Below are 13635 nucleotides of genomic sequence, written 5' to 3' on the forward strand. Positions count from 1 at the left end.
GTTGTCGTGTTTATGCCAGCTTCAGCTGAGCAATAATGAGTATCCTTGGTGGTTGCATGGAGCTTTTCGTGGTCATGAAAGGTGGCTTAGACTGTGTGTGGAAAAGTCAGTAATAGTAGTGAATTACGTACGCTTGATACTTGAATGATAGTTTGGTAAATGCTCAGAAAATAAATTTTCTTGGACAGTCACACTTCCTGTAGAGGTTTTGAAACAAAAACTTGTGAACCTTAAAATGAAGGTAGGCTAGCCAAAGTGTCTTGGAAAGTATGGGATTTCACATACGTAGATTTGTTACTTCTGGCCTCAACCAACAAATGCTTCTTCCACCTAACTATCATATTCCAAGTAGGAGACTTTGTTCTCAGCAGATTATTATAGATAAATGGAGTTTTGTGCCCTGTGATAACAAGGAGTTTTTTAGCTCACATGACTTTATTCCAGGTGTATAAAGGTAAGTCTTTTTTTCAGTTATTCATATAATTGCTCTGAGTAGCCATTCAGGGACTCAAGTGGTGTCTGAGATACAGAAGCGATTTAAAGATGAAATGTTCACCTGCTTGAGGCAAAGGAAGGCACAACGAACACATTGTACTCTTCCCTATTTTGTAGTAGGGTTTAACTTGGGGCTCCTCCTGAATGATTGAGTAAAAGGACTGAGGCTTCCTTTCTCATGCTCCTGAAGACAAGATAGGTGGATCAGTGAAGAACTACACTTGGTATGATGGTTGACTACTGACACTCAAACCTGGGAGTTTATCCCAGATGTGCTGTTAGAAGTCAGTGGGTTTGAGGGGGTAGTTTATTATAGTTGAGATGTTTGTGTGTGTGTGTACATTTTTTTTTAAATAAAACTATCCACTCTACACTTTGGTATCCAGCAATAAGTTTGTCTACCCTTACAGACTTCGAAGAAGAAATTTTGGAATGTTTATAGAATCCGGGTCACTTTAGTACCCTCAAAGAAGCCAGAGTGAAGTAAGAGTCTCAAGGAAAGGAAACAAAATATTAGACAACTGTGGTGTGAGTTTTTCATTGAAAGGTGAAGCAGAAAAATAATCCACCTCATTAGAGGATGGAGGTGAGAAAGGTCTACCCATTAAGTTCAGGATAGGGGCTGAGAGGATAGAGCGGGGTGAGTGGAAAACCTGATGTGGGATCTTGGGTGACTATTCTTCTGGAACCAGAAGGAAGAATGGACTGACTGGCAGTGGCAATAGGTTGCAATTTACTAGGTATTGTTGTAAACTTAGGCATTTGCTGTGTTTGGACTTCATTTCTCTTATATCTTGAAACTCATAATTAAAAATAGGCAAAGGTCATTGATCTAATAACAAAAGCTCTGTGATATCTGGCAGAATAAAGAAAGGGTATAAATAGATCACACTTGGCTTAAAAGCTTTTGGCACTCATTCCTCATTTGGTAAACCACCTCCTAGTTGAATGTAAAGATGGCTATACTTTTGATATCAGACCTACACTTTAAACAGCATGTTTGTGAAATCACATGTGGCTTAACTTGAAATGAAAGGAAAAAACACCCAAATGGGCTGTTACAGGGTTCCAGGTACCATAAAAATACTCTAAATTAAACACAGCAATCAATGGGTCTTGAACGTACAAGAAAGATACCCATTTCACTCTCTTAGAATGTTAGAGGAAAAATAAAATTTTGTCAGTACAGTACTTCATATAGAAAATGGTAGGCATCTCTGTTCATGCAATATTTTATCAGTTTTAAAAACCCCAAACCAAACACCAAGCCACCCCCAAAACTCACAAAAGAAAAAAGAAAGCTCCCCAAATTTAAGCACCTGATCGCTGAGAGTCCTGGTTATGATTCCTCTCAGGTCTAGAGTGATATTAGCTTTAAGTCTGTAGGGGTGTTAATAGCAGTCTGTGGCCGCGCCTCTTGTTTGGGTACACACTGTCCCCCATCTATAAGCCTCTTGTTCTCAGAGTAACAACGCTATACATTTTACAGTTGAACGAGGATTTCAGTGTGACACTGTAGTTCTTGGCCTACATTGTGTTCCAATTGGCTTTTTTTCTTTAATTTTTGTTTTGGAGGTGAAAATTGAGTTGAGTACACACTGTACACTGACAAATAGACACAGCTGCGCGATGTCTGACCCACAGTATTAAAGGAAAGGCGATGGTGGAAATGAGGTAACTCTTCCCCAACAGGTGTGTACATACAACTCCTGCTCTTCTAATGCGCTACTGTCCATTAGGAGAGAGTAGGGCTTGTCAACATGATGATTACATAAAGAAGAAGCTACAGAAGAGAAAAAAGAGAGGTTCAGATTCAAATGCTTTTAAAAAGTAGCTTCTCTACTTTTTAAGCTGTGAAGGAATGAAAGTATGTCAATTAAAGGGATTTCCATCAAGCATGGCTGGAGTGTGGTTCAGTTAGCAGTGTCAGGGACCAGGGAGGAAGAGGATGCTGTGGCCATGAAAGGGACTGCGGGGTGTGATGGGAATTCTGGTCAGCACAGGGAGCAGGGGATGGAAACGAGGCAGAGGGCAGCAGAGATGGTGTGCAAGGTACAGAACACCATGAAAGCCAACATTCTGGAGAAGTCCATGAAGCCAAAATAGTCACAATAGATGAGCCAGACAAGATAAGAAAGGATGCGAAGACTATTCCCACACCTTGTTTTCCAACTCTGATATACAGTGCTACATAAAGAAATCACAGAGGGCACACAAAACACACCGTTTGGGTAAAAATATATTTTCCCCCCTTCATGTCTTGGCACTATAGATATATGCATAGGTTACCTTTTCACTATTCTCCTACCTAATAAAATTGTAAAGTGATCAGTACTTCAAAAATGAAATGTTTGACATCAATACAATAACTTTAGTTTTTTTTTAAAATTTACAAGTGTTTAACATGCTGTATACATGTCTAACAATATTGTATCAACACTGAATGGAAGTTACATGAGGTTTGGGAAAACATTGACTTTTTAAACAGCAAAGTGGCAAGAGTCTACTGCTACAGTTTAAGGCATATCAGCATATTTTTAAAAAATTCAGAAACAGTTCTACTGCTCTTCACAGCTTTATTTTCAGTTCATTAAAAAAAAAAATTCCCTTCATATCTCATATTCTAGGCTTTGGAGATGCCAATCCCACTAGTCGAACAAATCATCTCACAGGTGGCCTGCCAATGAAACCATGATTCTTAGATTAGGAAACATTAACTATTTCAGATGATGAAGAATGACACGATCGGATCAGTAGGACCACACAGAGACAAGTGGGCTGGAGTCAGTAACAGTAGAAAAACCTGACTGAACAGTCCAGAAAACATTTTATGGGAGTGGGAGGGAAGGAGAGGAAGTGAAGGAACCAAACCTATTATTGATGGGGGTTGAAGGTGATGAGGTTAAGCAAATGTCATCAGCTTGTGAACTTACAAAGCAGGGAAAAAAGAAAAACAGGTAACTTGTTCCCCTAAACGAGAAAGCTAATTCTAGGTCTCCCTTGGTCCAGGCATCACATTCTACTGTTTTACAAATGTATATAAGAATCTGGATTGCAAAGACACATTGAGGGACTCTCTTAATCACTTGCTGTTACACCTTGTATAGTACTTGCTACTGACTTCTTGACCTCAAAATCCTAGAGGGAACAAAATGGTAGTCACTGCCAGCTGCCAAAACTCTAGTGATCCAATGAAAGGACACGGTAATACTTGACACTAAAGATACCACTCAATGGAGACTGTATCCAGAAAGGTCACTGTCTTTGGCAGTGAGGAATGACTGTACCACCTAAAGCCATTTGGGATGTCACATCATGCTCCCTGTAGTCTCACCATGTGACAAGTCCATTGAAGACTTCCACACTGATTTCAGGGGGAATCTGAGTTCCTGAGGCTGCTGTGAGGCATTGATGATGCCTTATCTTTCTGGTGCTGCTCAAGTTAACAGGATGAAACAGATCCCCAACCTCCATCCCCATTAATTGTTTTAAAGGCCAAGAGGTCAGAGAGGCTTCTTGTTCCCATACTTACATGCAGAGGTGAAAGTACATCCAATTAGATTTGAGGGTGTCATTTATTCCGTGCAGAGCCAAGGACTACTGTGAAAAAAGGCATAAATACAGAAAGAAAAGAGAAGAGCGGCAGTGACAAGCTCGAGAGGGCCTGGGGAGGGACGGCAGGAAAGCATTAAAGTATCTTGGAAAACAAAAAGGCAAAAACCTAATGAGGCTGTTAATGCAATGGAGTCATCGTTTTGGGCCAAAATGGCTAAGACTGGGTGCCTTTTCACTGCTAAACTACCTGAAAAAGGCCTTAGTGATACCAAGAAGCAATTAAAGAATTTTCATTCCTATAATGAGGCACAAAAAGGGCTATTTTCAAAGACGCAGACACACAAAGCAGCTGGTGCAAGCACGTCACACAAGCGGTTGACTTTTTGACTTTTAGTATAATGCATGAGAAAATGCAGCCCATGGTTAGGAAACTGGTTTCATCATGCCAAGAAAAATTCCCCAAATTCAGCTGCTCCATGGCTTAGTCCATATTAGAGCTGCAGAAACACCCCATGGAGATCAGGTTAAACCTGTCTTCGGTCCATTACTGCTGCTTCTCCTATATTTGAAGCTCATATTCATAGTGCATTTTTGAGCTTCCAAATGGTTTCTCAGGAAAGCTTTACTTCTATGGCCCCAAATCAGTTCCTGGAAATTCTGCCTGCCCTAAGAAGTTCTGTGAGAAGTGGTTGGTTGGGAGAACAGAGGGAAGACTAAATAAAAGCCCTTAGCCTCAGCGCCTGGAGAGGGAGTCTAAACAAAAAAACACTAGCCACTTGACCCTGTCAAGGCACTAGGAGGAAAGGCAAAAAGAGGGAGAAGATGGGAGTTCCAAAGAGAAAATGTCTTCAGTGTAAAAATGTGAGAAACAGGAGACTACTTAGCAAGGAGCAAAGGGAAAGCTGGCACATCCCATCCCCAGAAAGGAGGATCAAGACGGGAAACTATTTCATGTTATTTTCAGAGGCAACAGGGGGCAGGAGGGATGTCTGAAGGTACAGTAAAGATCTTAAGTAGTTAAATTTGTTTTTTATATCAATTAGGACAGACGTGTATGAGTATGTTTAAAGACTCTGGAAGACTACAGGCTTATTTATGTTCCCTCTGATTCCCCTGCTTGGCATGCTTGGCACCACATCTATGATCTTAAGAAATAGAAATGCTTTGTGTAGGTGACTGAGGTGATGGAGAGGGCAAGGGAATTCTCTGGAGCCAGTTGAGTTCCAAAAAGCATCTTCTCTCTTTGTCTTTTGACAGCCAAGTGGTACAAATGGAGATTAGGGCAGGGAAGCTAGTTGGGAGGAGAATTCAGTTTTCATTTCTTGATTCAAGTTGGCTTTTTCTAATGTGTAGGTCATAAGGCCCAATGAAATATGGAAGTCCAAAGGCTAAACAGTTAATCCTAGAGTGTTTTATCTGGAATTGTACTGAAGTAGCTGCTGAAAACCATTTTTTTTTGCAGGCTTGTAGATAGATCAAGTAGCATGAGAAGTTGGGGTTTTTCTGCCACTAGGAAATAATGCTGATTTTCCCATGGGAAACATTCAAATACTGGGAAAGAGAGATTAATTATCTTAAACTGAAAGAATAGGAAAAATCTTTTGATCTTGTATGTTCTTTCACTGAAAGATGACATATGATCAGCTATTTGTAATTTCCCTGATAAACTAGGGTATGCTGGTGGAGAGTTATATGGTCAAAGCCCTTGAAATAATCTTCCCTGAACTCTTTCTACATTTGTGAATCATGAATCCAGCTTCATTTTTAAAACAGTGAAATGAGGCAGTTTGACGCTCTGGGGAGACTGACAAGAAACCTGTGCTAAATGAAAAATTCGATCCAAGTCATGCTTTGTTTACCCATCATGGTGTCTCAGCAAAAAGCTGCTGGACTTGGGAGGAGGGTGTGGAAAGAGAAGAGGCAGAGTGGACATGGGCATCGGGCAGTCATGGGTACAAGTCATGGTCATTCCGGTTTAGTTCAGCTGGTGAGGCGGTGAGAACAGTTTCCATGTCAGACACAATGGCACTTAATATACACTACTTTCCCATTCATTCCAAAGCAACATACAAGTAACAGGCGTGCTCAACTGTGACTATTCCAAGTTGACATAAAAGGCAAACCATTTACTTTCCAAAGATGAAATCCAGGTGAACATAGCAGTTACCATCGTTTCCCTTTTCTACCTTCTCCCACCACCCACCTCCAGTGAAATGAGTTAAAAGAGTTATTGGTGCTCGGGGAAAGGGGGGGAAGGGGGCGCGGGCAGATAAAAGAAAAAAAAAACACAGATGGCAGGGACACGTTACTGCAAAAGCAGGTGAATGCGGGAACATCCTTGGCTTGCCAGGCTTTATGTGAAGCTTGCACTGCAAGTTAAAAAACAAAACAAAAAAGTTAGAAATAATAATAAAACCAAAAGGGAAAAAAAAGAAAGTTAGGAGCGCAAACACCAGCGTCGGAGCGATGGTGGCTGCTCATGCAACAATGACGAATTGGACAGAAATGAAAATGGTCAAAATCTGAGTAGTCTGTTCTGTGACAGGCATAAGCAAAATTCAAAAAAAAAAAAGTGAATTAAGAAACACATGGTTAGTTTTCATTTGCATGAAGCTTTGACTTCACAAATGACCTGCTGAATTTGCTGCGAATTTCAGTGGAAGGCTTCCACTGCTCAACCTTTTCTCAGATGACTGCAGGAGAACCCCTGATCTATTCTAAAAGGAATCGTTGATAGTAACAACTGTGTACCCCACATAAGCAACACTTTCAAGGCCCACCAAAAAGTCAAAGGACAAAGGCATAATAACGGCCTTAATATGGCAGCATTACTTGTGAGAAAGGCCTAACGCTAGACTTAGGGATGAGGAACATTGACGGGAACAGACAAGAGGGGAAAGCATGCTATTAATCTGTTGTGAACACACACACACACACACACTCACACACACACGCACACACACACATATACATATCCTTTTTTTCCCCCAAGGAAAGGGAAAAAAAGATGATCACTGGTCATGTTATAGCTACAGCAATGCCAAGAGCTTTCATCCACGTTTAAATATGAAGCAATGCAGAACTTAAAAATGTACATTGGGAAAGGTTCCATTTTTTTTTAGACAGGTCAAAGCATGCATCCTTATTCCTTGGCAAGGAATTTTAACAATTATTTTTACAAAGGTGAACTGCAGGCTGTTGTAGAGTGTGGTTCTCAGATATCACCACGCAACTAGGTTTCAAGAGACAGATTTAAAAACCTGATTCTGGGATCCATGCTGATCAGCTAATGTCCACTTATGGCTATACTCTTACTCGTCCATAAAGGAACAGAGAGATCTGTTTCATGACCCCATGTGCAGATAGTGCTTGTCACTGGAGCTCAGTGGCAAACAGAAATGGAAGTCTGTGCCTGGGGGTGGTGTGGGATCCAGCTAATGGCAGTGCCCCGATTAGATCTACTTTTGCAATAATCTTACAGAATGTTAAGTTGTCATGCCACTACAGTTACAGATAAGAAGTAAAAAAAAAAGCCTTACCTACACAAAAGGGGAGCATTTCATTAGAGTAGAAAAACAAAATTAAAAACTTTTAGAAAAACCAAGACAGGCCATAACATGGAGCACAGTCTACAGAAAAATCACTATTTTCTTTTTGGTGTGTTATTTAAAGCAAAGCTAGCTAGCCCTTGGCAAGAGTGGGTACTCTAGAATCAGCTGAGTTTTGAAGCATTTACAAAGTGCTATGTCAAACCTGAGTGACTGCCTTTCAAAGTCTCCACATGGCTGTAGCCACTGGTAATGCTCTAGGTCTGGTTTTTATTCTGTTTTCAGAGCCTGGTTCAGGCTCAGGCCTTTGCTGGCAGTCACTTTTTTGAAATGGAAAAGGTGTTAAGCACGTGGAGACCAGTGCGAATCTGGAAGCCATCACACAGGAACATGCTTGCCCACTGATAGGTGCAAAAACAACATATACTGTAAGCTCAATTAGTTAATTTAATTATACTAATTCTAAATTAGAACCTATAAGTGGGAGAGAGGAAAAGAATACTACATTATGCACTTTACATAATCATTAAAGAAAAAGCATACTAAATTGTTAGGGCCAATGAGTGGGAAAGAAACTCCCCTAATGATGCATTGTGCACATAGGTTAAGAAGAGTTTTCCATATACTGTAAAGTCTGCTTCTGGATGGATTTTTGTTTTAAATGGAGGCACAATACTATTCAGCTTTTGGAATTTTTATTGCTTAAAAGGCACACCAAAGTACATATGAAAATGAAAAAGCTCTTTTCACACTGCTGGTCTTTGTATCTAAATTCATATTCAAACCACATATTCAATTAATATTCTTTGTTTTAAATTCATATTTAAAACATGTCTATGTGCTTCAGGGGCAAAGCAAACAAAAAACCCTCAACCTCAAATTTGGATTTTCTTAGCATCAGCAGCTGCCTCTTTCCATTTGCTCTCTAACACACATGCACACATCAGTAAACATACGTGTCCTTTTTCATAGGTTAGGCTGGAATACCCAGAGTATTGAGTTCAATGGAAGAGATGTAGTATTTTTAACTGGGAGCATCTCCATTAGCTACCCAATAGGAACCAGATGCTCAGCTCTTACATTCAAAAGCAATGTGTTTCCTTGGAGTGGATTAAAATTTGTTGTGTTTTCACTCCTGAGATGACTGGCACTAAACATTAGGTCCTTTGGACTATTCTGTTCAGCAGAACTCTGGTACATTCTCATGCCCCCATAAACACACACACACATACACACACATACACATACACATGCACACACACAACACACGCGCGCACACACACACACACGCACATATACACACACTACAGCCACTGCTACCCCCTTCCACAGTATCTCAGGTATCCTATCTTTCAGTCTCTCCCTTGTTCTCTCTGTACCATTTCTGTTGGCTTGAAGCATGGAAATACAAAGCCAGTTTTAATGAACAGTCTTGAAAATGAATATTCATTCCATTGCTCTGGGTTCATCCATTGTGGTGCTAAAGCTCCACATTTGTGTTGTTAGCCACAGACAAAGCAGGGAGGACAAGCTAGCCAGGTCTAAAGCTGCTCAGTGTTAACTAAGCTCAGCACTGCTGCTGTTACCCATCTCCCTACAGCTGGTATAACTAAGACTCTGCCCCCTTTCAGTTGTCATTAAGAGGGTAACACTTTCCCATATCAAGTCTTGGCCTTTAAAAAAAAAAATGTTATGGGCTAAAAAGCTGCACAGAGGTTCTCCTAAAAGCACGGTTCTGTGCTGGGAATATGGACCAGCAGAATGGAAGCTCAGTACCGGTTCTCATTTCACAAGAAGGTACCTTCTGGTCACGGCACACTTACTGACTGACCAGCTAAGGCAGCACACACAATTACTTTCATTAGCTATGGCTCATCAAGTTTCCCGGCTTTTGCCATGGCTACTGCAATGTCCATTTTTGAATAAAAATACTGAATTTCTTAACTTCAGTCTTCAGCCAAGTTCTTTCGGTTAGTTGCTTCCAATCTTAACAGGTTTTCAGGGCAGACCCAAATTACCACTTGGATGGGGGCCAATTCCTACATACTTAATATAGTCCTCAAAAGGTATCCAACAAAAAAAGAGCAGAATTAGGCCCCTTTAACAAATTAAAGCAAACCAATTACATTTTTTATCTAGTTTTGAAAATAGAGCAAAATATCATCTTGAATTGAGAGAACAAAGTAGCTCCTCTGAAAACTTCCCAGCATCTCTGACTGGCAGTAATATCCGCAGTGATTAGCTTATCGAGAACTGCATGAATCAGAATAAGAAAATAAGAGTAGCAATCATAATTTTTAGAACGTTCGTTATAAAGACAGTCGTCAGATATTACTTCTTGTTGTTAAAGACAGAACATTGAATGTCATTCCAGAGAGTCATAAAGTTGATGTGGAAGTTTCTGTGGCAGAGCACAGATTTCATAAATTAATTTTATGTACCCTAAAAAAATGTCAAAGCCTCTATTTGTCTTCCCTGCTCCGGAGAGAAGAGAGAAAGTACTTTCTTTAGGCAGACTGGTCAAAACACCAGTTTCCAGTCTGAACATAAGACAAAAGGCAAGTACACACATGCAAAGGAGAGGACACTGGACTAGCCCCGCAAGGCTGTAAGGGTGACCCTGCTTACTTTTTCTTGTCTTTGTCTTTCTTGGTTTGCTGGGTCCCAGCCTGCTGAGCCTGGGACTGTAAGAGCTGAGCAGCTGCCTTCTTCTTCTGGAAGTTGCTGACCTCCTCCTCCAGTTCCTTTTTCTTGTCTTCCACCTTCTTCTTCTCCTCCTGGTGTGTCCGCTTAAGAAGGTCAAACTTCTCATGAAGCTGGACAATAAATGGGAGAGACGGCAACAAGTTTGGGAGGATGAGAGTGAGCTGCTGCAAACACTGCTTGGTTTTCAAAGACAAACATACCCTTTGATCAAACCACTGTTTTTCTCTGATCTGAGTCAAGCTTGGTTCTCATATTTATTAAAAGTTTTGTTTCCATATATTTCTATGAGAGCTTATTATCTGGGTCCCTTTTGGAATTAAATGTTTTTTTTCTTAAATCATATTTGGTCCTATACTATTTCAAATTTTTGTCAGTGCCTTGGATGAAGGCATAGTTGGAATGCTCATCAAATTTGCAGATCACACAAGGTATAGAAGATTGGTGACACCAGAAGACAAAGGATCCAAAAGGATGTTGACAATCAGAGTATTGGGCTGAATCTAATGAAAGGAAATTCAGTAAGGATAAAGTCTGGTACTTGGGCACAAAAAAAAATCAACTTTAAGGCACAGATAGACAAGGTTTCTTCTGAAAAGGATCTAGGATTGTAATGAGCCACAAACTCCACCTGAGAGAGTCAGCAGTGTGTGAGAGCCAAAAAGGTTAGCTGCATTTTTGGGGCTGCATTAGGAGAGGAACAGACAGGTGATGATCTCACTGTGCTCTACCCTTCTCAGGTCTCATCTGGGGACAGTGGATTAGGAGTCAGGAGAGCTGTGTTTTCTCCCTAGTCATGGTACTAAACATTGGGTTTACATAGGTGAACATTGGGTGATTCATTTAACCACCCAGGGTTTCAAGAAGTTTATCTGTCAAATGGGGCAATAATGCCTTTCGTACACCCCCTCACAGTTGTCCTAAGGCTCAGGTGCCTGAGAAAATCTTTGGAAAAATATGGAGAACTGTACGAATACGTGGTACCATGATGGGATCATTACAGAAAGAATCAGGAGTGATTACTCACATCTTTTTCCGCCTCTTTAAGTTCAGCTTCTTTTTCTTTCACCCTCATGACAAACATTTGTCTCATGTCTTCCTCTTTCTTCTGAAGTTCTCCCAAGAACTCGTTTCTCTTTGCTTCATACGTCTCCTGGAGGCTGTTAAAAGAACAGAACACAAGGACAACATGATGGTCGGTGAAGATTAGACCTGTATGGACCATATGAGTCATATGAGATGAGCCAGCTGCAGGACAAACCATCCAGAGAAGCAGTTTCCCAACGACCTGCTAAGAATACTAGGATATCATAGGTCTTCCCATCCAGAAGAACAGTTGTCAAGGGCAGCTAGGTGGAGCAGTGGATAGAATACCTGCCCAGAAATCAGGAGGACCTGAGTTCAAATCTGGCCTCAGAGCAATCACTTGACGTTTATTTGCTGTGTGACTCTGAATAAGTCACTTAATCCCACTTGCTCACAAAAAAAAAAAAAAAAGGAACTGTGTTTCTCAAATCTCATTAAAGAGAATATAATCTAAATTATATTAGATAAGACAGGAATCCTTAGAATCAGCTGTGATGAAGTATAGAGAAACCTGTCCTTGGAGCCAGGAAGACCTGAGTGCAAATGTTGTCTCTGATAAATGCTAGTTGTGACCCTGGGAAAGTCACTTAACCTCTCATTGTTTTTAGGAAATTCTCAAAAACTGTAAGTTGCCAGGAAAGTACAAAAATGCATTGATAGGGAGCTTTCTCATCTGGGCGTTCTGTATATCAATGTAATCACAGGTTCAGTCCTTAATCTTATCCCTAGGATCCAATCAATGTGTGAAATCTAGAAAAAGGAAAGGTGTCGAGGCAAAAAACAATAGATAGGGAGAGACTGAAAATTAGAAAATTTGCTGAAGAAAGTGGTAAGGGATGGCATCAAGGGGGCATGTGAAGGGAGGGGGAGCTGGGCCACCAGACTGAGCAAAGGGAGCATGCTGGTGAGGGGAGAAGTTAGTCGTGAGCTATGCACTTCTGGAGCTCAGAGCGCCTTGCCTAGTCTACACACCCACCTCTTCTAACTGTTTATTCTTGCAATTCTGAATCCCAACCTCTGACCTCCAAACCCTACTGTCTGTTTTCTCATTAACATCAACTTCAATCCTCCCCCAACAATGCAGACCACACTAATTCTATATTCTTCAGGGAACCCTCACATTGCTTGCTTTTTTCTCTCTCCCCCTATATTGGTGGGTATTTTTTTTTCCTTTTTCCTGCACTGAGCTCTAGTGCTGCCTAAGGCAGGCTTCTCACCTCCCTAAGGTTGGGTTCTCAACCATTTAAGTGGTACAATATCCTCTTGAAGAACTGTGGAACCTTGGCACCAAGGAGTGTGGTGTATAATATCTGCCATATAGGCTGGACAAGTTGCTGAGCCTCTGTGACTCAGTTTCCTCATCTGTAAAATGAAGGGATTGGATCTGATAGCCTATAAGGATCCTTCCAGCTCTGAATCTAAGATCCATGAAAACATACATAAGACAGATTCTTGATTGTACAAGAAAAATGTCAAATAGAAAGAGCAGAAGATTTCAGGAGGTAGTCAGGGAAGTGAAAAATAACGAGGATGAATTCTGTCAACCTTGAATAAATTTCCCATATTAACCCCACAAGTAGCTGAGATGAAATGGCTTCTTCTTTAAAGAAAAGAGAAAGTCAACTCCCCTTCATCAAGTCCTCTGGACCCATCTCCAATTTGAATTTAGTTCAATAAAAATTCAATTTTATTAATAGTTAATAAATCTCTCAGGGCCCTGTATAAAACCTATTATTATTATTTTTAAAATATTATTATTATTTGATCCATTATGATTTCTTGCATTTGATCTTCACAACAATCACAAGGAGATAGGAAAATAGAAATTTTTTTTTCTGAATTCCAAAAATAAATAGGTGCACATTTTAAAGGGTTGTTATGACAACAGAAGAAATATGGGTCAAGTGCTTGGTAAATATTAAAATGCTTCATGCATATCAGCTATGATAACGAACCTGAGTGATGACACATTACAAGACTTGCGTAGATACGGCTGAAGGGCAGAAACATGAGAGTTGCTACATGACAAAGCCCTGTCTCCTGACAAAGCCTTAGGAAGGTAACATCCCTACCAAGGTGCCGGAAAAAAAAAAAATAGAAAAACTGTCTTTTTGTAAATTTCATCTGCTCTAGCTATATGCATGAAACATAGCCCTACCAATTGCAACAGTAAAATAAAGCAACCCCGGGGGCATTCCCCAACCTGATTAGATGTCTAGGGAAAGTAAAACAAAATAGAAAGATTCTA

General features: G+C 40.5%; 1 protein-coding gene across 2 annotated transcripts in view; it reads right to left on the minus strand.

Annotated features, from left to right (window-relative positions):
- Positions 1–2127: 2127 nt before the first annotated feature.
- Positions 2128–13635, minus strand: part of SEPTIN11 (septin 11) — a 126658-nt gene continuing 115150 nt past the window's right edge. Inside the window, exons 8-10 of one of the 2 annotated variants that reach the window (XM_072623886.1) lie at positions 11329–11461; positions 10227–10414; positions 2128–2278 (exon numbers count right to left, since the gene is read on the minus strand). In XM_072623886.1, the coding sequence (XP_072479987.1) occupies positions 2263–2278; positions 10227–10414; positions 11329–11461 (337 nt within the window). In that variant the 3' untranslated portion in view covers positions 2128–2262. Of the gene's footprint in view, positions 2279–2716; positions 6420–10226; positions 10415–11328; positions 11462–13635 lie in introns of those variants that run through there. The other variant, XM_072623885.1, reaches the window with a different exon arrangement.

This window comes from Notamacropus eugenii, chromosome 7, assembly GCF_028372415.1.
Source record: "Notamacropus eugenii isolate mMacEug1 chromosome 7, mMacEug1.pri_v2, whole genome shotgun sequence".
Taxonomy (NCBI): domain Eukaryota; kingdom Metazoa; phylum Chordata; class Mammalia; order Diprotodontia; family Macropodidae; genus Notamacropus; species Notamacropus eugenii.